Below are 24,117 nucleotides of genomic sequence, written 5' to 3'. Positions count from 1 at the left end.
ACGTAAAATCATTACATCGCTGTACTTAAGGGCCATGTTTGGTATTAACGTACAAGCTATAATTTGCAGATTATTCTTTAAAATTTATGAATAATCATGCTTAATAACACCCACTATTAATATGCTCCTCCTCTATCGATAGTTTGCTAAAGGTTTAAACTGGAATAATTTCCAGGGGGGCGTATAGAAAATGTGTTATGTGTTTAAATTAGTGGTACAGATGCAGACATTTTGCAAAATGATATGATTTATTCAAGTCGAACTGTATAAATTATGGAATACATTACAGAATACAGATTACCATTCTGTGTATCCACAGTTGCAATCATTGGTAGATATTTACATATGTAAATAGAATGAATAACCAATAGCGTTGTTATGAAGTATTTTGAATTTGAAACTTGGCCGTATAATTTATTCTGACTTACCCTGAATCGACCACTGTTAGCTTACTACGATATAATACGACTCGTCTAACATCTCAAATGCTTTAGCTATTCTATCGCATCACCTGGGAAATTTCCCCTCATTGGTACTTCTACATACGTGCGATATAATTTTATATTAGACTATACACCCTATAAACCTTTTTTAAATACTTTGTATAAGGTACTGAAAGCTATAGGACTGTTCAAGAATATATTGTGTTTTTTGTCAAACCTCCATTTTGTTTTCTTCATGATGGTGACTTTGAGTGTAACTATAGTGTAAGTATAAAAGAACAATCCTGATTGTAACATTTAAAAAAATAAAGGTGACCTAATATGATTTATTACAAAGTAGAGATTCAATGGATCATTTCCTTATTAAGCTAAATTTAAAGCAAGGAATATATCAGTATGCATGTACAGCTGGAAAGATCTAGAGCAGCCCAAAATTACTAAAATTGGAAAAGACAACAGTGCACCGTTATAAATGAACGAAAGTGAAAACGCACACTAGTACTCAGATTCGCTGTAAAAAATTTCGTGTTTGTATCGAGGTGAACAATTACCTCTACATTTTCATAACCACGATCTCCTGAACATGTTTCATACATGTGACTGGTATTAGGTACGTCATAACCGTTATGTTGATCTACAGTAAAAAAAGGATAATCGAATCATTACAAATACACGAACAGTTTCATTATATATTATATATATTATATATTTCTGAAGGTACAAATTGCTGTTTATATAAATATGTAAGTATATATAAGAATATTAACCATGCAGAGATTGATTATGAACGTACCGATCGCAGTTGGTAACGGTGGCAATACCGGGTGTTTCAGGGTGCATACAAGACAACCTCTGTACTTTCCGTAATATTCCACTATATCCGCCAACGAATAGTATATTCTATTCTGAAATGTAAGAGGAAGAAGAAGACGATGATCAACAAATTGTCTTGCACATGGTAGTCATTTCAGATTTGTTGTGCTGCATGCATGTAGAATGCACCACAGTACTACAGAATACATGCACGCATGGGTGAAATACTTTACATTCTTGAATAAAGTAAATGAAAATGCCGTTATCTTCCAGATTAATTGACAAAAAATCGTGAGAATGTTGTAGTATTTTATATTACATAATGCATGTTTAAAACTTTGCAGACACAAAATGTATAAACGCTTAAAGATTACTAGTTTTCCTTAAATCGCTAAGACATATTAATCATTAAGATGACAGCTGTGGTCGAAGTAAATGGTAACTGCGGCTATATAGACATAAGAGTTTGATCTATAATAAAGACGAATGTGTAACCCCGCATGCATGCAGCATCCTAAAATGAGCAAGGAGCAGCTAAAATGAGTAAAGACGCAAATTTGGATTTCAAAATGATGGAAAATATTGCCTTGTGAAGTTCACTAATTTTGCATAATATTGTTAGTATTTGTATATCTACGAACAGAAAATGAAAACTAATAATCGTGATAATATACGCGATGGACTACACTGAGTGTACGTCCTCGTGGGAGACCAAGGAACTCCTGGGATAAGGACATTGGCCAATAAGAGTCGTATATTTCTGAGTTAACTAGGATTTAATTATGCAAAGTGTAACTATTGCATCAAATGTGGTATAACAACTGCCTAAAATAGACAAAATACTTCTCGAAGCTTCGACCTGCATGAGGGCCTTTGTCAGGTCATATACATATAACTGACTCTGGTGCATGGGCAACTGTGGAGGGCGAATTGAAAACACTTGTTTTCATATAAAGTGGGGCAGAAAAGAAATCCATTACCGTGCTGGATGGAAGAAACTTGTGTCGAACTCGTGTTCCTCGAGGAGTCTAGGACCGCCTGCCATGCAGGCTACAAGGAGTCAAGAGGATTAAGATAAGCCATACTTTTAGCTAAATTTTATAACCAAACTTGGAAGTTTCCAAAATTTCTATAGCTGTAGAGTTTAGGATTTCATTCTTCTTGCTATATTAAAATTCGGTTTATAGTTGCAATCGTCCAGTGTATATTGATGACTGACGTACTGTCACGTACACAAACAGAGCAGAAACACGCAGTGGCTGCCTTTTTTGATCAAAACAACATCTTGTTTTTTCAAGATGATAATCTTCGGACGCTGCATGCTTTGTATGTATGGATCAATTTAGGGAAAAGAGTGTGGTATTTTGTAATGCATGATATACGAGAAACATTCGAAGAGAAAGGTCAAGGGGCGTAATGAATTACACAAAGTGTGATAAAAAAAGATTGAATGGTATGTAAAAATCTCATTAGTTATATATATCAGTACGCTATAACGTTCATGCGAATAGTTCTTACTTCAAACAGCAAACGCCTTGACGTATCCTGAAGTATTCTGTAATGGTAAACATTGTTTTGAAATCTGAAAACATTGAAAGTATTTTTAAATCAGAGAATCCACATTTGAAGCGATGCATTATAATGCATGTATATATTATATAGCGTACGTCATATACGTATAGCTAGTATATACACATTGTTTAATTTCGGAGAGGAATCCTGTGGCTACAGGGTGCAAAATTACGACCACCAAGTTTGTTCAAAGTTATATATTATACAGTATCCTTTATTAGTTAAAAACCTAAATGAAATGCTTGGTTTATCGACGTCGTGACGATTATCAAACATGGAATTTGTGCCTCTCGTGGACAGTAAAGCGGCTGCAACTCAACTTAATATAACTGTCCATTTATGAGATGTATTTACCTGCCTGAAAGTATTAGTAAATATATTGGTTACTGCTCGCTACCAGTCCTAATTTATTGGAGCGGCTACCAGTCCTAATTTATTAGACAATGACAAATATTTGTTGTTGTAAACACTGTTAAACTGAGGCGAATTTCATGAATTGATTGAAAATCGTCATTTTGAAGCCCTATATTCTCACTGATTGCCGTTATTCGAATACACTTTGGTGTCAAGATATACATCGTATTAAAATATTATTGTTAATATAATTTCGCATAGTTGGCAACGTCGTTGATATTTTTAGTGGTTTTTATTCCAGCAGAAATTTGCCACGCTTCCCGATCTGCTTATTCGATCAACTGTTTCGCAAATGAAACCTTCTTTTTTTTTTGGAAGTCGCAAATATCCTTCCTCTAAATCGGCAATGCCATGATATCAGTTGGCAACCGTATATTTACCCGGCTCTGGTATTCAAAACTAAACAACTGCGAAACTCACCCGACTGAAAGAACGAAAGCATTCATTACTGTTTCACTGTTTCGCATTAAGAAGCTACCATCAGGGTGGAACTGACGAAATCGTCTGACTGCTTCTTCCTTCGATATTCTTCCATGATTCCAGAGCAATTCAGACATGATTTTAGCTTACAAGCACTTGATATGGACGAATGATTATTAATGACGACGAAGGCTGGTCTATTATGAGTCTAGTTTGCTGCTGATTTCTCAAGCTGGGCTAAACAATTCAATCGAATACATTAAGTAGAACAGGAAGCCAGACTTTTAAGCGGTCACGTTCCTCAGAATCTATATACCTCTTCTAAAGTTCACGACTTTTGTAATCTTTTGCATTAGGCAATCATCGTATTAGGCATGCATTTACATTCATACTCTCAAGAAATTATTTCCGAAATACCCTCCAGAACTGAGGTATGCGGATGTCGTTATACTAAACGCTTGTCAAGGGAAGTTGAAACCTGATGGGTTTTGGATCGCAAAGAACTTTTTTATGATTTCGTCTTTTGAATTAACTCTACATATATACGTTGATTTTCTTTTTAACATATAGGCGGTTTAATTGATTATCTTTTTCAGAGACAGGGGCTCACATTATAGCAACTGCTATGGGGCCGGTTAGCTTAACCCTGGGTAAAAGCAAATCCTTACATTAATTGTTGGCACAAAGTTGAATATGTTTTTTTTTAAATATTTTCTGGACCGATAGAAGTAATTTTTTAAGGTGTAAACGAACAGTGTTTCAAAAGCACATTAACACTGGATTAAAATTAAACCCAGAGTTAGCGCTAACCTATATCTTTGAAGTTTGAACCAACCTCGTTTACCAGAGGTTTCAGTTACAACTGGCCCCAGCTGGGTATTGATATCAAATAGAACTATATTATAACTGAATATGAAATTGCAAGTATCTCAATGTGCGTATACTGAACAACTTTCACATTATATATGTTAATAAGAAATTGGCTTCTGGAATTAAAATTATCGAGAATATTGCTGCAACGTGCTGAATGATATAGGCCGAGTAAAGTGCACCTATTCAACGAAATTTAACCCCGAATTATTATGGTTCGAATTACATCCAGCTAAAATTTTTTTTGGCATCTATTACGTGACCGTGCATGAACTCTTGTTTAAACGTCGCAACTCGTTGTCGACGCAACAAACGTCACAACGAGTATAATCATACAGGATAACGGCGTAATTACAACCTTCATCATCTTCTCATCATCTTTTGTTTATCAGTTGCATTCGGCGCGACGTCAAATTCTAAGCAAATTCTAACCTGCAGTTTTCGGTTAGAAAGAACTGATTTATCCGTGTCTCAAACTTAATATAACCTTGTTTCATACGCAAATCACCGATCGATGTAACATCATGTCTCATAATGACATTGAATGTTTCGAAAAAGTAGCACACTTGAGCAGGCTATAAAAGTGGTACGTATAACTTGAGTATGCGTGGCACGAAATTTTACTTAAATGTTACGTGTTGTTGACATGACCCATTTTACCGTTAATTCGAATTCGAACGCTGCAAATGACTAAAATAACAGGTATTTGTTGTGGAGGAAAAACCCGTTTATTGGTGACGCTGCAAATGACTGCAGAACATCGGGTATTCGTTGTGAAGGAAAAAACCCGTTTATTTGTGTTAAACTGTTTTTCTTAATTTTCGTCCTGTTATGTTATCATAGGCGATCAGGAAATGGTATAATTACTTCGTATTTGCCCGATTAAATTCCAAAGGATGTCACAACCCACGTTCAAAACAAAAGATCTGATTTTAATGCAGCTTTAGGGTACGTGTTTAAGGCATCTGCATAATAAGGCGTCGTACGTCACCCGATATAGGAATCCTGGGCTTCAACCCACAAACCTTAAAAATTAATAATGCATGTTAAACGACAACACTGTTAATTTTGCGGTGTCATATTGACACCAAAAAAGGTGTCAGATAAAAAGGTACAGAATAACACCATTTCGGGTGCTAAATTGACACCGCGAAATAAGGTGTCAAATTAGCACGATCTTTGGTGCTACTTTTACGCCAATTTATGGTGTTAATCTAACACCCGAAGTTTGTGTGGTTTAGTTTTTGCACTTTAGCGCTAGCAATGGAGCGAATAAATAGCATAAGCTATAATCATACAAAGTGGACAAAATGCGATTTAAAAATATTTATTTCTACATATGCTGTGACAGGAAAATCTATGTACAAGAGTGTATAAAATGTCTAGGGTACTTAACGTCCTTTAAAAGTTTTTGTCCTAAGGCTTCCTGACGAGAGCAGTTTCCATTTGCCACACCAGCAATGTACTCCATGTTTAGTAGATAAAATAAGGTTGAGTCTGTTCTTGAATAAGTTAACATTTGCCCCTTCACCGCAATCATCACAGTCTGAACATCTGAAAGGTCTTCTGAACCAATTATCCTGATCTAGCTATGGAATCAACAAACTTTAATAAGAAACCAATGTTTTTAAAAAGGACTTTAAAAGTGTTTAAAAATCAAAATCAGCCCACAGAGTTTCTTACACTTACAGAACAAATCTTAAAAAAGAGAGACTGAGATTCTCCTGCATTCTCCTTCAATAGTTCCTTCAAAATCTAAGCAACTGTGCTCTTGATGTCTGTTAAAAAAATTGTTTATCAATATAGATAGAATCTAAATAGGCCATATTTCATGTAGCAATAGCCTGTATTGCTATAATATTGTAATTGTGCCATTGGCTTTGACAAATTATTATTAATTGCATGATTTACCTGATTTCCCAGCAATTGCTCTTTCCACTCTGTTTATAAGAACCAATGTAGTTTTCTTGTTACATTTCTTGGCATAGTCCAAAACATTTTTCTGAATCAATGGATTGAAATTTGCCAACCATATCATGGATCAACTTGTAGTTTACTCTTTAAAATTCAGCTCTTACCTGAAAAAGAATTAATACAGTATGCTAGATACATTGTGAAAGAAAATTATTCTACTGGTAATTTAGTTCTAACACATACTCTGTCAATTAACTAAAATATCAATGAGAATTTTACACGAAATATGACAGGCTAACTAAAAAGTTGCCAACTAGCACACATGGGTATTATGTCGAACAAAGAAATTTGGCAGTCAATTATCTGTTTGGATAGTTTCTCAACAAGAATTAAAGCAAAGTGTTGAAATAGAGCACTTGATATCAATAAAACAGGTACCAATATCAATATGAATGCTGTAAACTAAAAGCAAACTTACCTCTGTAATAATCTGGAGTGCAGGATATTTTTCTTAAATTGTTTCTACCCTTGGCCTTGTTATGATCCATGAACCCTGTATCAGAATAAATTGAATTATCGACATGTTTAACAAGTCAGATCCATTCCAGATGTTTAACAAGTCAGATCCAGGGTATCATAGAGGTGGTAAACATAGATCATAAAGATATGTATAACAACAAGGTTAACTTACTGTTCCACCACAATTGAGTCAGCAAGGAAGGGATATTTCTAAATTATCATAGGTGAAATATTTTGTTTTTCTTCCATGGTTGGATACAATAATTGTATACACTTCATTGTTGACAGTAAATATCCCTTATTCCCTTGTGAATCATTAGAATTACAGTTTCGCCTTAATTTTCCACATTGAAGCCTTAGTTCACTCTTGGTGAAAACTTAAAATAGAAAAGAATAATAATTAATCATATAGATATTGTAGACTTATTTATAGTTGATAAATGTATCAGTCCACAATTCAACCTTACTATAGAACACAATCAATCGCTGGGCAATTGAATGACTGACAATAATTGTTAGAATACAAGTTAAACTCAAATTTTTCAGCAGGCTATTAATAGTACTTTCAGCTAACCTGTAGCAGATTATACTTCTCAATAATTTTATCAAAGAATATTACACAGGCATTGATATTTCATTAAACAAAAAACTTTCTCTAACATCAAATGTATCAAAATAGAGCATAAATTGTCAAATGTTAATATAGGATAAAATATCGTTAAATTACATCAATATCGTTAAATTACATCAATATAAGAGACTAGCGCAGATGCTTCATAAAATCACGGTAAAAAAAATAAACATGAATAGATACCTATCATTGCAATGATATTTTCTTTGACCCAGATTGCTAAAGAGATCATCGCAGTATTAAAAGTAGAATTCATTTGGCTTCTCTATAAAAAAAAATAACACGCATTTGTTTGTTTGGCGATTTGGCCGTTTGAGCGAACATGGACCTCCGTACTCGATCAAATTCAATTCAATTCAACTTACCAAGATATTTCTGAGATAATATCATAGCTAATTGTCTTGATATTTCCTTATGTGAGTCCGTTGTTGTTCAGCATATTTAGAAGTACCAAAATAGTTAAGAAAATACGCTCAAAACGTCTTCAACACTGCAGTATGAAGTACGATTCAAAAGAGTTTTCAAACGACGCGCTCAAAAATTTGCATACAGGCGCTGATCACGTGTTATATTTTGTTCCTTATATGGACATACATATACCGCAGGCGATTGCGAAATAAATACTTTGTAGCAATCAATACATCTACCATTTGTCTAGTATTCGTCTCTATCGGTTTTTTGTATCAGAACAAGTCGAATTTCCATGTCGTCAGATCACTCAGATGAATAGTTGTGCCAAAACGCACAGGAATTTCTTGTTCCAAAACATCTGAATCGAAAATACGGACTTATTTTCCAATAATTACTTAAAGAACCGCTTTTTTCCTATCCGCCATTTAGTGTTATTTTGACACCCCGTACTTTAGCTCTCAATATAGCGTTATTTTAGCACTTTCCGTCGGCAACAGAGGTGTTATTTCAACACATTACAATGGTGCTGAATTTAAAAGGTGTCATATTGGCACTTTTAGCGTAATGTCAGATTTGATGGTGTTAAATTAGCGCCGAAATTGGTGTCAAAATAGCACTTTCTATTTAGCACCACTGCATTGTGCTGATTTGACACCTACGTTGGTGCTAGTTTAGCACCTCAAAATTAACAGTGAATCTGCCCTTGGTCAGGCCTAGGTTTTACGTCGCTTTTTGGTCGCGTCGAATGCAATTCAAACAATAGATAATGAGATGGCAATGAAGCTTAATGAGGTGCACCATCTCATCTATTGTTTGAATTGCATTCGACGCGACGAAAATGCGACGTATAATCTAGGCCTCAGGAACATTCAACAGCACTTGTAGTTTGATTTTGAAAGTTTGTTTTTAAGCTTTCATGATTATTATTGTGTGCACGACTGAAGCCTTAGCATCATATCCTAATGCAACATAACGTGCAGCATAACGCGTTTCATAGTTTACGAATTTGTGGGATGTGTATAGTGTATGGTATATGCTAGGCTTTCTACGAAGCAGAGTCAACAGACAAGCAGTATATTCATGATCAGTGGGTTGTATATAGCTGCGTTAGAGAAGGAAGATAGAAGAAAATATTCACAGAGATTGGTGTATTTTCAAGGTACAGAAGTGACTCTCAAGCCTGTCGCCATTATCAATGGTAGGTAGTCATTATTGATGGGTATTGTGTGTATATATATAAGCATATTTGAAAACAATTTGAACCGTAGATTGTTGAGTTCCACACTAGCGATAGTTAGATCACTGATCGATAAATATTTTCCACAAATTAAACTTGGGTTCCAATTTGTACCTGTTATAGTATTGAGGGTGATCAAACTTACGGTCCGTTCACACGATTGAATTTTGTTGGATCCAATTTACTTCAGACGTATGGAATGTAGCTATGCAGTGCCGTAGTGTTATTGGTAAAACAGTACTTCATTGGCTTCAGTAGATTTGCTTGCCCTACTTCATTGTCAATAGACTATAAACTTGACAGTCGTCAGCCGAGTTATTAACTGGATCCAAAGTAGGAAGTTTTTAGAGGCCCTAAAATTCTAAATTTTGCCGGTGAAGATGTCTCCCGAAACCCTACGCCCTTGATTTTTTAAAGCTCGTGACATAAAAAATGACTGTATAAATATTTTCTACTGCTATATGTCGCAGGGAAAAGAGTTTTGTTTCACGAAGCAATGTTGTTCGAAGCAATTATAGCAATCAGCTGTAGTTGCAGTAGAGGTTTGGTACCTATAAGGAAATACTTTACAGCGGATGTCCCAAAAGGGACTCTGATGGCTTTCGTTAAAATCGAAACCACATTAGCACATTATAATTACAAACCCGTTTGAAGGTGCATGTTTTCAATTTAACAACATTGACTAGGGCATTAACATTCAAAACAATTTGATTATACAAGTTATTTGTTATCCATTCTGATTGGGTTATTGAAAATGTAAACAAACTCACGGATTGGCTAAAACGGGATTATACACAAAATAATCTAATTTAATTCTATTATAACAAAAGTTTTACAAAAAAGGTCGGTTAAACCATGATTTTGTCGCAAGTCGACCTTTTTTTTAATAAAAGCTAGTTAAAATTCAAGAAGATGTGTCCATGCACCTGTGCGTGTAGCATAACTCGGACATTCAAATAATTATCAATTATTGGACGAGGTCGAGCAAAATATCGTGATTTGTCGGTGGCGAGCAGATCAATTATTTGCCGATGCCGAAGGCAGAGGCAAATAATTGATCTGCGAGCCACCGACAAATCACGATATTTTGCGAGAACCGAGTTCAATAATTGTTTTATCATTCACCACTTAATTTTCAATTCATTCACCACACAATTTTCAATTTTGAGTTCGTTTTATCGAACAGTTCGGCAAAGCGAGTCGCCATTGTTTATAAAATTGACATTAATGCGCATGCTCAGAGTATTATTTGCAGCTGAGTATTATTTGCACGCAGTTAACTGCAGGTAAATTAACCAATCAAAATTGAAAATACTATAAAGTGAATGATAATAACAATTAATATAAGATAATTTCTATTGTGTCATTTTTTGGGGTGTGTGTTAATATTGATTTGGCATATTTTAGGGAAATCTGTACTTACAACCCCAATTCTAGCAGAAAAGAATAATGAATGGAATATAAATAATTACGTTGGAGAATTGCCTGTTGAATGATAAGTTCCTTGCATATTCTTCCTGGAATAAAGGCATTTATAAAGGTAGGACAAGGGGGTGACATTGACTGACTTGTAGCAGTTTCACGAATTACGACCTGTTCCAGCCACTATATGGTACACTGGTTTCACAAAATAATTATTGGTACGTCCGATATACTCTTTCAAGATTGAACTGCACTACTGGGTTAGCATTTCTTAAGAGATGCTTCGTAAACCCAGCCACGCTTCTCGGTTGCTTTGTTTAAACAATACCACCAGCCGTCAGTACGGACCCCTTCTAATATCATTTCATCACCTTTCTTATATTCCATTTCGTTCTCTTGTCCGGTGCTGTCAGCCGTTGCAATAAATTTTTCCCTACAGTTGACCGAAATCTGCAAGGGAAGAATATTTCGTTTTTTTTCAGATACCTTGTATAGTTGTATATAGGGTCTACAATCTCTTTGTCGTTCTTGTTGGTAGGCTTTTAACTAACGTTTATTTTTACTGCAAATCGTTCGGGTAATTAAACTTCCCCTCGGCATGATGCCTTAAGGTATAATTTCTATATGAAAGCTTTGGGCATGTGAACGTCGAGATACTGATTTTAAATTGCCTTACTGAGACATTCACGTTCACATTCATCAAATTATAATAATCTATGATAAAGAAGAGTTATTGTAATCCATTTACGACTCCAATTAGTGAATGCATGTATGCGTATGATTTTTTATTTTTCTGATAAAATAACCTAACCACGCACCAGCGCTATATACCCTACCTACAATGTGTAGATTTATACGAATTAAACAACGATTTAAAATATTCGATATAATTATAGCTTACGGCTTGATAACTTGAATCTTCCGCAACCCTTTCACTTTCACTTTCAGATGACGTATCGTCCCATTCTTCATCGTTGGACTCGTTATCTTTTTCGCTTTTACGGTCTACCTGTTCACACGCCTCCATCTTTTCTTTATTAGAAAAGATTTTATTTGGCCTGTAATTGTATATCAATTGCACAATCAATTATAAAATACATGCAATCTTAATCTTTCCATATTCTTTTCTTACCCGCGTATGTTGAAAATAGTTCATACATTAAATCAAATTGCTGAAGTCTCTTTGACCAACTCAATACGAAATTTCATTGCCAATTTGGTATTGTTTAGCATTGCATTTTCATTTGTTTTCTGAAAATTTTCCAGTTGGCAAAGTTGCAATTAACACAACACCAATTTAAAAAGAACATTTACTGCATGCTCCGACTGGGCCAATGGTAGTTGATAATTATTATCACACCGATCGTTATAATTAAGAAATTGGAGAAGCTATTATTGTTAAAAAATATACGTACCTGCGAAAGAATTCTGTTATTTTACCAGGTGACGTCATCTTTTTATTCCCTTAAAAAATAAAATAGTTTAGGATACCCAATCACTCCATATATAGTGTAATTAAAATTACTTATGCATGTATATACAAATCATGTGAGGGTAAATTAAGTACGATTTTGTGACATTTCACCCGATGTAGGATAACCTGTAAAGGGTCGTAATATACTTCAAGGGTTTGTAAATAATATACATTCCAAAAAAATGTGTCAACAATCGGTCCTCTGGCAGGAATCGAATCTTACGCCTTCGCGATGCTGGTGGAACGTTACGTTCTTGCCACTCATACTTGTCTAATTACATTGCAAAGACTCACATATGTAGGTTTGATTCATAGGATAGGAGGTAGGAGGTAGTTTGATAGGAGGACGGAGAGTCAGTTGACACTTTTTTCTCCACTGTTTCTGGCTTGAATTTCACATATGTATGCATGGTTTCCACTTACCCTAAGACCCTTACGGTTTTTAGCCTATATTTTAAAAACTTAAGTGTTTTTAATTTTTCGACATGCAATGCAAACCTTTCGATTTGGATGTTGGCACCCCGCTGTTCCCTTTCTTTTTTCTTTTTTCGGTTTGAATAGAATCTCTCCAGTTATTATTATCCCTATCCCAAACATCGACTACTAAAATGGAAAGAATAAAAAACATTTTTTCATGAATGAATTTCTAAATAAAATAATAATAGCAATAATTTAAAACAGGCATATAGCACATCTAAATTGTCGGGCTTGCTACGCCACTGTTCCTCACTATTGTGTTCATGGATCATATATATTTATAATATAACATTTATAGTACGCGCGTGCTGATTGGTCGAGAAGCGTGTTTCTATTTAACAAATAGATTACAATGAACCGTTGTCTGTTCAGTTATAGATACACGGTATGACGTCATATGTGATAAGAACAAAAAAAGTGGCCACGAGCCGCCGGGGCGAGTGGTCACTCTTTTGTTCTTATCACATATGGCGTCATACCGTGTATCTATAACTGAACAGACAACGGTTCATTGTAATCTATTTGTTTTATATAATAAAACTGAAAAAAATCCAAAATTAAACCGGTAAAAAGAAAATTGCTGTGACGTCATTCCGTGCGTCTGTCCTCTTATAGATCATGGCTCTCGACCAATGAAATTGCTTGAATTCTTTACGTTATTATATAAAACTGTATAGAAACACGGGAATTTTCCCGCCGAACTTGACAAGCGAAGCGATGTAATGAGAATTTGTAATTGAATCAAATCATAATATTTGTACAAAATCTTTTATTGAGTTATATTATAAAAGAAATAGAAAACATTTTTCCTGTGTTTCTATACAGATATAGAAACACTTGTGGGAGTTTGGGAGAACTCGAAATAACGTGGAAAAACTCGCCCTACGGGCTCGTTTTCCCACTGATTATTTCTCGTTCTCCCAAACTCCCACGCGTGTTTCTATAACTGTATAGAAACACGGAAAATGTTTTCTATTTCTTAAATATTATATATATATATATATATATATATAATATATATATTATTATATATATATAATTATATATTTATTATATATATATATATATATATAATATATAGATATATATATATATATATATATATATATCAAGAACAAGTATTTTAATTAGCTTAGCATTGAAGCATAGTTTCCATTTAGTCGTAATTGTCGTGAGCATGTGAATTGTGAAGGTGGCTGACGTAATAGACTGAATATTATAAGAACTTACTCGATTTCTCAATTGGTTTCACAAGCGGCTGTGGAAACTTTTGTGCATCTTGTTTTGTTTTGCAAAATTTTATTAGTTCGTTCCACGAGGAAAAATCTTTCTTCATTACCTTGAAAATAATGTCGGAAACGTAAAAGCATGATAACTATCCGAAACAAATTGAAATTTTAAATATTCTTTCAATTAAAGCTGTTAATAATTTTTTCCTCATGTTACTCTCAATCTTGTTTTTACCTTTAAGTGCAGGTTATTTTCCGCGGTTTTCCTTATTCTGTAATGGTACACATCACTTTCGTATCTTCAATAAACATATTCCAATTTGAATTTTAAGAAATTAGCAGTGGCTTTTGAGTGCTGATTGAATCTTCGTCAGTTTTACATTACGTAATTTGAAATTACCCTCAGTTTCACACATATTTTATATAAAATTTTTTGACCTTATTTTTTGTATTGTGAAGTTTGAAACAATACTTAACGCGATAATTGTGCTAGAAATTGATAGGAATGTTTGATAACACCGCTCTATAATTGGCCGCCATATCAATTTTCATATTGTTTGGTCGACGCGATTTTACATAATTGGCTGCTGCTCAGACACTGAACTCGCCGAATAATTTTAATTGGAGTCCTTACACAAAGACTCATTGCCAGTCATTTCCAAACATTCAATTTGAGTCAAATCTGTACGTATTATGCATGGCAGAAATACTTTGCTATATGGATTCGATTTCGAAGAATTGCAGCGAATTTCTAACTGTATATATAAAGTGGTATAAATTACCCAAAAAATTTCCTGCATGATGTTAATACAGAGTGTTACATATTAAACATCTAACTCAATTATCTAATGAAGCCTGGTAGGAAGAGAAATTTTCTCAAACATATACAGACTTTCTCTTCATTTATATGTAACATTTCAAAATGTTGGCCTATATATATATGATCTCTTCATCTGGACAATTTTCAGTGAACATTTTGTACCTGATGTACCGTAAATATACACATTTCTATATACTGATTCGTTTTAAGGTCAATATGTTCAGGTGTAGTCGATATCAGACTATCAGTGTATACTCGTATATAGTATTCCTTATATTATTTCGATTATTCAGTGTCTCTACTTCGAGGGTTGTCAACAAAGGATTCGTCAAGTGATTTAAGCAAAAGTAAATAAGATTATTAACGTGAGTTTCAAATGCAATTAATTAGGGTAAGTGACTTATAAGTAATACGACAAGTCGTATATAAAGTCGTTATATTATATATGTGACAATTGACAAATGGCTTACAGCACAGACAATGTATATGTATCTTGTTCTCTTTGACTATCACGAAGAAGATACGCGCCATTTTTACCAACGGTTGTACAGATTCTTATCGCTTCCTCGCTAGAGATAGGTCCGTGGTACCATGGTAGTGCTTCAGCCATGCTAAAATTCAAAAAAAGACAGAATCTATATTGTATTCCGCATTTAGGCGAAGAATTGACTTGAGTGTAATTGTTTTCCCGTTTCCCATGAGTGGTCACAACCAAGAATGAATTTATGAGCAGTCCAGCTGAGAGTTAGTTAAATAGGTTAGTGCTAATTTTTCGGAGTGCATTAACGATTTTTTCACCCTCGTTTTTTGTTATATTTTTTATTTATATTGTATTTCCACAGTAAGAAAGGAGAATGAATTTTAATTTAGAGTAGAGTTTTACGATTTAGTTGAAGTTTTACGATGTAGTGAGAGTTTGTAGTAGAAGAGTTTGTAGTATCATGCATATAATATCGCTCTTGAAATTACTTGAGACTGCATGATTATGGTGATGATGGGATATTGAAGGTTGAATAATACTTCCGAATTTAACCCTTAGATAAGTTTGGCTTAGGGTAAAATTTATGATTAGGTTAAAGTGGAAGTCAAGTCCGTTCTGCGCATAGGTTCTGCTCATAACAAGTGACGAACCTCTGAAGTGAAAATTGCCTAAATTTCGCATGTTTCTTATTTTTTCAAACTCTAGTTCATATTAATTTAGAAGCGTAATGAACCTAAATAGTGTTAGATATTCAGACAGCACATCGTATTTTAAAAAATAGGGAAGTTCAAAATGTAAACAAACCGTTTGTTTACATACGGACTTGACTTACACTTTAATTAAGCCTCGTTTTCATAAAAATATATCGGCACAGTTAAAATTGCTCACTGTACCAATTTTATGCGTTTTCGACCTCTGTAGGAACTGGAAAAAGCAGCTGAAATTTCTTTTTGTGCACATTTGTAATTAAGGCGTTTTAGTATAGGATCTCGTAACTGAACTGTTTATTTTTTAGTAATTCTCGTTCATAAAATATTTCAAATATAATTTTATTCGCTTGAAGAACACTTGGCCACCATGTATTTCCTATTTTCATACAAAATTTTGCTCGGGGGACAAAATATCTGTAGCTAAGACCGGAAACGCTTATTTTTGAGACTACCATGCATATATGCATGATATTGATTGTCGTCGTTAATTAACATGGTGCAATAACGTGGATCTGTAAACAAGCTCATTTAGTTGTTGTGGGTAGAGAAATGAGAAAGGGGACAACAAGTTGCTTTTGAGACCTACTATAATAGTTAGTCGATCAATTTAGACGTGGGACTGTAAGCCATATATTTGCAATATATGTTCGACTATATACAGATATCACAGATATAGCATATCGCGTATCTATACGAAGCGAAAATAAATGCATATACATACCGGCGTTTCATAATGTTAACGTCAAGCACTCTCTCCAAAATTTCATGCTCTGGTAGAAAGATTATTTTGTCAATACACAGGTTAGGGTTGTTAGCTGATCAAACTTGATAAAATCAAAAGAATAATTAAGGTCCGGGTAAGTTAATGTGTATACTTACCGCTGTTGGCTGACTCTCGAATGATCGTGAAGAAATATAATCTTATACAGGAATGTATGGTGTCGGGTGTCAAATGTCCATTTGATTTTATTAATCTTCTATACCGGACTCACTTGCACTATACAACGTCGTGGAGTGACACAGATATACCACAAATAAGAGATGTGTTCCTCTAGAGCGACCATTTTTTGGAACTTTTGTTGCGTAGAATTATAAACCTCGCTTCGGGTTTTCAAAAAGACCCGTCGCATTACGTAATAAATGCGTATATTATTTTTTGGCGACATCAAAAAGAAAATGAGTTGAGAAAAAAAACAAAAGCAGTATTTCTGAGATAATGGACACTGACTTGATGTGAATTGAAAGACTCATTTCATTCCCAGACTGTCTCACTGGCTCTTCGAGTCAAATATGACCAAATTTGAACTGAACTGAACTGAACTGAAGCCGGGGCAATCAAACTAAAAGGTATTGCGGTATATATATATACACGTATATATATATATATATATATATATATATATATATATATATATATATATATATATATATATATATATATATACATAACTGCCTGAAGTGGGCCTACATTTTTAGTTATCTATTAAGTGCGTGGGTATACGTTTATACGACGCTGTTTGTTTGCTATAAAAAACTGCAGTTTACATTCAATATTGATTTGCAGTCTTACCCGGAGATTTTGCAGTATTACCATGCTGAGCACTAAGGAGATTTTTGAATCATGTACATGCGCATTTAGGACTATGGTTGGGAGTTAGTGACCGGTGAGAATGCTGAGAATACCTATATCCTATGACCGATATACACTGTACGCACATGCATGGGATACCTTTCTTTGTCATTTCAGACAACTATCATGGCTGACTTCATATTTGGGCATTACGACGATGATTCCCTTTAGTACTTGGAATTGGTGTGCAATTCTTGTTGCACTTCTACTCCTAAGCGCGGAATTCGAGTACAATCGTTGGATGTCATGCACTCTTCGATAACCCAGACTGTGACTCACAAACCTGCCCAAAAAACTGTAGCGTGTTTGATGCCGAATGTTATATGGAATATGTGTGTACACAATGTCAATGTAAAAAGAAATCATCGCAAAACTTCGTTGGGAATTGAAAAGAAGGAGGAGAATGTGTGACAGGCTATGAAATAGTCGAAAGTTCTCGTAAGTCGTAAGTTTTATAATATATTCAGGGCTAGCTGATTACATGGCGATATAGACTTTTCGGCCTATAGTTCAGCGGGCTGAAACTTGAACCTAGTGTTGATTTAAAATCCTGAGAAAATTGTACTTTGTGTATCACACTTGTTTAATGAATGTTTGTAACGTAGCTACAGGCTATAATTATTGAAATAGTCCAGGTTCTCATGCTGAAATGTTAAAACAGGATAAATCGCGATTTTCAATGTACTAGACCACCTTAATTTACTAAAATTCACTCCAATTTATCGTGATAATAATTTGGTCTAGCCATGACTTTGGTCGATATATTTCAAAATAATAAAATTCAAAAGTTTGGGAAAATCTTTAGAAAAGCAAAACTAATACGCTTTCGCTCGAGCATAAAATATAGGATTCCGGACCGTGGTCAGATATCCTTAGCTTAAATTCCGCCCGCTGCCACAGCCAATCAGATTGCAGGAAAGGCTAGGATTCCGCTCGCTGCTGATTTGTAAAAAAATAAATGGTTCTAAAATAGCGTTTCTAAAGAGTGAAATAATTAGTTAATATTTATTAGTTATGAATATAGTGTGTGAAACAAGAATTCAAAGAATGCAATGGTATAACATATTTGAAAATTTTCGAAAATATACACATGCATGCAGGGCTATGACCGAAAGTTTCTAAACAACTTTTTTTTATGAAACATTATATAAAAAAATGAGGAAACAGTCACAAAAATGGGGAAGTATTTAAACCGTGAACTGCATGTGGTAACCTGAACTAATTACGACAACATGCTATGCCAACATGCATGCGCTCGCATATCATTTGTTTTACACGGCAAGAGTCGTATAAGACAATCCAGTGAAACTATCTTATATTATATCTATCTTGTAATCACGGTTCCTAAGCGAGTACATCTGCCGCCATGCAGGTTATAAGCTTATGAACACTCGAATGGGATGTTTTTAAACGTTATTTCAACTACCGGTATAACCGGAGATACGTGAAATTTCAATCACGAGGTTAGGCCGAGTGGAATATTGAAATTTCGAGTTCATTGTATGGTGCATGCGTTTATTTGTAAACAAAAGACGAACATAAAGTTGCATTAAAGATACAAGCTTTGTTTCAGGCTGTCATTTTTGCTAATAAATTATGATTCTAATGATCTGTCGCCAGGCAACAAGAAACCATGTGATTGATTTTGACCAATCGCGTGAGTAGATTTAGGCCAATGCATGCACATGCAATATTAATTACGTATATGCTTTATTGCAATTTCAGACAACTCAGTAGCAGGCTAGCAGCTGCATTATCATCAAATTCTTCATTCAGTGAGTCAGCATTTTTGAACGCCCTAGCCTAGCTTCTATGAGTTCATCTACGGCTGACTTGGGCGTGTAAATGCATGTATATGATGACTGCTTTTAATATTGTGTGTGCGATTTTGGTTGCATTTACTCTGTTAAGCATGAAAATCGAATATGTACAATCGTGGAATGTCACTCGAGATTATGGAGATATCTTCGATAACCCAGAGTGCGACTCACAAACCTGCCCACGAATCTGCAGCCGGTATAACGCGGAGTGCGCTAACGAGTATCATGGATGTGCACAATGTCAATGTAGAAAGGGAAACGAGCAAAATTTTGTTGGAGATGGGAAGGGAGCAGGGAAGTGTGTGACAGGCTATAAAATAGACGATGATTCGCGTAAGTCAATGTTGTCGTTAGCCTCCTCCGCAGGCATCTCTTATGTACTTACATTAGGCATTTGTATTTGGCTTGGGTTAGCTGTCTATATATGTTGTCGTGTGGCAAACATGATTATTACACTTTATGATCTTATGGTAGCACTCAGCTCTGCTGCGTGATTATTATTATATTCATGCAAAGCACGAATGTAAATAGGTATATACACTGTATATGCATGTAATTTTTCTGGCAAATATGACGACAATATGACAAAAAGGTCCGTCTTGAAGCGTAAATTTGGCGTGAAACGATCCTTTGATGTTAAAATAAGAAGTGTATATTAGAGCCGCATGTCAAAAAATATAATCTTTTTATCATTCACCATTTTGAATTTTTCCTAACGTTAACCATATTATTGGGACCGACTCATGATCGAGTGCAAATTATTGTAGCTGCACTAACAGCACGTATATTATAACGCTAGCCTCCTATACGCAGGCATCTCTAATGTATTTATATTAGGCATTTATATTTTGCTAGTAAAATATAACGTTGCATTTAGTTATTGTATAAGGAGGCTATTATAACGCTTGTTTATGCTGTTAAAAGAGCCGATCAGCCGAAGTTAATTAGTTTGATACAAACCCAATTTCTAGTTCTGCAATCTGCACGCAAAGCAGGCTGGTCGCTTTTTATACTTTATAGCCTACGGCTACGCGTAGCGCTTTCTATTGAATAACTACGTGTTTTCACACAAAATCCGCGTGAGTCAAGAGCTTGCATAAATATACATGGCGTATATTAGTGGCGTATATATCGATCCTTAAAACATGCTCTTAATTCCTTTATATTATTCCTTGCAAGTTTTCCTTGCCAAGTTTTATTTGCTCGTGTGTACGCGAAAAATTTGACAAGTTTTCCTTGACAAGAGGAGCCTTGTTCAAAAGCTAGTCATGCCAGCTTTTCAAGTAGGAAACTGCTCAACAATATCTTCGAGCCAATCGAGCGGTTTTTGGAAGTTTACTTATTTTATCGTATACTTATTTTATCATATTGTCGTAACCTTTCAAGGAAAACTTGTTTCGCCTTGCACACGAACAAGTGCCCGTCTGTACGGGACTTTACTGATCAGTGGCGGAAGCATTCGTGGGAAACTTCAAGTAAAGTCAATAGAAATACATGCATGCTGCAACACCACGCCTTTTTCTAACCAGACGTAAACGTATATATTCAAATGATTCAAATGAATCAATGGCAAACATTCCTATCATTTAATTTGGTACAGAAATAGTCATAAAGGGGAGTAAACAATGATATAAATTAAGATATAATGATGTAAAACTACCCCATATAAAAATATAAGTACCGCGTATCATGATAAAACTACCGGATATAATAATGAAAGCACAGCATATAATGATGTAACTACTGCATATAATGAATTAACCACCGCATATAATAACGAAAGTACAGCATATAATGATTGATAAAAGCACAGGATATAAAGATCATTGAGCACATGAGGCAGTCATGGATTTCCATAAAACAATGGCTGTTTTTCAGTTGCATTAAGCAGGCAGTTTATCGGACTCTCGCGACGTTCAAAAATGTTGAAATTTAAGCATTAAACCATGAAAAACAGTACAAAATCGACAAGAACCTAGTGATTGCAGTCACATTTGTTTTTATCAAAATTCAAATTACACTTTGAAAAACCCTAGAGCGTTGCTAGCCTATAAAAGCTTTTCATAGTCGGTTATTTTTTTGCATAATGGACAAACCATTTGGCAGGCTCATCATTATACAAATAAACTTCATCTTAACAGCAAATGCGGAAATGACAAAATCGACACGAATAATAAATCGAAACTACTAATGAAGGCCCTGTTATACACGGTGCAATTTTTCTTGCAACTTGCAATGCAATTCTACTTTTGAGAGACTTTTGAGTATATTTGGGAACCACGAAACGTTTGTGTTTATTACACTTCATGCACTTTTCCTCTGCAAGACTCTTCACTAATTTACATCTCTTAGAATTAGAATTGCATTGCACGTTGCGAGAGAAATTGCACCGTGTAACAGGGCCTTAAGCTTACAGATTATGAATTGTTCAGACACTATTCTTTTTATACCAGGCACCCCTAAACTAGTCATGCACCAGTCAATGCATGTTGCTTCGTGCCAGTATTATTTATCTAGTTTTTTATTAAGTTCTGTAAAAGACGTGGATATTAAAACATATTCCTTTTTTAGTTCCAAAAGAAAGTTTTGAATTACGAGGCACCGCACGATGGGCTAAAACGGATAGTTGCCTTGAAGCCGATCCAGACCTTGTTATGGATAATACATGCGTAGCTGGTGTAGACAAATCGTGGGTTTTAACTGTTGATGGTCAGTTAATGAACATGAAGCGATTGCAGTGCATAGATGGCGAAGATCCTAACCGAGTGGTGGTCAAGCCCTGCGATCTGAGCAAAGAAACTCAAAAATGGAAATGTCATGGGCATCAAATAACTCAGTCACAAAGAAACATCAATTATGGACTGACTTATGACAGAGATGATAAACTGGTACTTGACTCTGTTTCGGCGCAGTGGTATTCAGCAGGTGGTGGAGCATCACCAACATGTAAAACCGCCATAAATTATACAGGTAGTAAATAATACGGTAAATCATGGGGAATCTCGCAATACCGGGTATCCCAGTCTCATCGAGCTTTGCTCAGTAATCCTCTCCGTAAGCTGTTATACATATTAAATACCGAAAACATGGAATTGGAGGATTTTTGCTCCTAAATTATCATATGATTTCAAGTATAAAAAACCCGACATTCTAAAATTATGTTTTTCCACAGTTCCACTCTCTCCAACTTTCTTGTCCAAATTTGTTTTGTTATATTGCCAGTTATATAGTAAAAATACTTCATATAAGAATTTCTTTCTTCCGTCCATAGGTTCTTATCGTTTCAATGATGGTCAAGCTATGCGAGTATTGGCGTACAGTGATTATCTCAGCGACGACTGCAAACGTGGTTGCACAAAGACATTCAAAGTTTACGCTCCGTTATATGTTCAAAATGATCGATGCTCTTTGATGTGGAGCAATTCCAGCTTTCTAAAAGGCAGTGAGACATGGCAGCTGGCTTCTTCTGGAAACAGTACGGGTTTTACATTGAAGCATTCTCAAGTTTTCAACGGCGTCGAAATAAAGGTAATTCATGTTTCATTTTTGATCAACTGCAGGAACGAACTACACGCTATTCGGACGAAAGAAAAGAATGTAATGAAATGAATGAAAATTTTCGCTTTAATGTATAAACATGCAGTACTAGTTAACTAGCTTAATTTTCACTGAAACAAAAAGCGATTATTTCGGGGTTATTTTGGAATGGTATGGTATGGAACATATATACCACATGAATACGTTTCAATATAATCAATACATCAGTCGGGCAAGAAGGCTTTCAGATATAATATGACGTATAAAATGACGGGAGCTTATTCTGCATTCATTCATAACTTATATGACCCCGCCCTGCATGCAAAATGTTCTTAATTGGTACCCGAATTTCTAAAATAGGACAGTGATATTAGTATATCACGAATAAATTTTGGATGTAAATCTTCTGTTCTTTTTTGATTGAAAGGTTACGCGTGAGGCTTACCTGGAGTGGTCTGGTACTATTTTAAAGTTAGAAGTCGAGTGTAAATCTCATAACACAAGCCGTGAACAGCATTTTGTTTTATTTAAACTTCTTTCGACGGACAAATCCTCGGTATCGTATTATTCGTTTTTATATTTTAGCATATTATATTGTCCTCTTCGACAGTTCATAAATCCGGCGTACCAACAATTTGGCCGGCTTTCGTTGTAAGGTATTATTTACACGGTACATTTTATGTTTTTAGTTTCCCACGTTGAATCCAAGCAGTGGTACTGGAAAGACCGTAGCGATACCTTTTCAGTGGCTATTATCGGCTTGTGTTTTTTACCTTTTTCAAGTGATCTTAGTGCATTGATATAACATTTACAGCAATATCATGTTCTAGGTAGCTATAAAGTTATGGATGGAACAAAACGTCTAGCCTCTTTGATATTTATATCTTTGCCAAGAAATAGGTGATGCGCGAATATTCATGTATATCTTAAAGCATAATTGGAAACATACAGCATGTACCATCATTTATGGGGGTTTTTTAAACATGTTCCTTTTTAATTTACTTAAAACTAATATTATGGTACCACTATTTTTGCAGCATCATAATAGAAACCATCATCTGAGATGTGTCACAAGGTTATCAATTTCAGTCGGAAAAAGTAGTGATAAGATGGCGGCTATTTGAGTTTATGTGTGATTTCCCGAATTATAGACTTTGATCAGAGGCAATTTAGCCAAGACCTGGCTGCTGATCGAACGAGAGTAATGCGCGATCCACTTTTTTTATTGACGCATTAATTTATATAACATGCTCGATGAACCGGGGGGAGCCTG

The 24,117-nt window shown here is 35.0% G+C and overlaps 3 protein-coding genes across 3 annotated transcripts; 1 reads left to right on the top strand and 2 right to left on the bottom strand.

Annotated features, from left to right (window-relative positions):
• Positions 1–247: 247 nt before the first annotated feature.
• On the bottom strand, positions 248–3,937 carry LOC114523456 (megakaryocyte-associated tyrosine-protein kinase-like). The gene is made up of 5 exons (XM_028544381.1): positions 3,663–3,937; positions 2,775–2,838; positions 1,237–1,348; positions 995–1,077; positions 248–700 (listed from the first exon to the last, which is right to left on the bottom strand). The coding sequence occupies exons 1-5, from the start codon at positions 3,797–3,799 to the stop codon at positions 677–679; spliced, it is 420 nt and encodes a 139-aa protein (XP_028400182.1). The 5' UTR covers positions 3,800–3,937; the 3' UTR covers positions 248–676.
• A 6,407-nt stretch (positions 3,938–10,344) lies between these two features.
• On the bottom strand, positions 10,345–16,752 carry LOC114523401 (dual adapter for phosphotyrosine and 3-phosphotyrosine and 3-phosphoinositide-like). The gene is made up of 9 exons (XM_028544304.1): positions 16,737–16,752; positions 16,579–16,627; positions 15,137–15,277; positions 14,082–14,145; positions 13,848–13,956; positions 12,639–12,743; positions 12,082–12,130; positions 11,568–11,724; positions 10,345–11,116 (listed from the first exon to the last, which is right to left on the bottom strand). The coding sequence occupies exons 2-9, from the start codon at positions 16,587–16,589 to the stop codon at positions 10,928–10,930; spliced, it is 825 nt and encodes a 274-aa protein (XP_028400105.1). The 5' UTR covers positions 16,590–16,627; positions 16,737–16,752; the 3' UTR covers positions 10,345–10,927.
• Positions 16,753–19,222: 2,470 nt separating this feature from the next.
• Positions 19,223–23,906, top strand: LOC114523481. Its single transcript, XM_028544418.1, has 5 exons — positions 19,223–19,640; positions 21,879–22,277; positions 22,579–22,835; positions 23,272–23,400; positions 23,534–23,906. The coding sequence occupies exons 1-5, from the start codon at positions 19,337–19,339 to the stop codon at positions 23,642–23,644; spliced, it is 1,200 nt and encodes a 399-aa protein (XP_028400219.1). The 5' UTR covers positions 19,223–19,336; the 3' UTR covers positions 23,645–23,906.
• The last annotated feature ends 211 nt before the right edge of the window (positions 23,907–24,117 follow it).

Source organism: Dendronephthya gigantea, unplaced genomic scaffold (assembly GCF_004324835.1).
Source record: "Dendronephthya gigantea isolate DGI-Jeju-01 unplaced genomic scaffold, DenGig_1.0 000027F, whole genome shotgun sequence".
Lineage (NCBI taxonomy): Eukaryota > Metazoa > Cnidaria > Anthozoa > Malacalcyonacea > Nephtheidae > Dendronephthya > Dendronephthya gigantea.
Note: the sequence above shows the minus strand (reverse complement) of the source record. Positions and strands in the feature narration are given on the sequence as shown.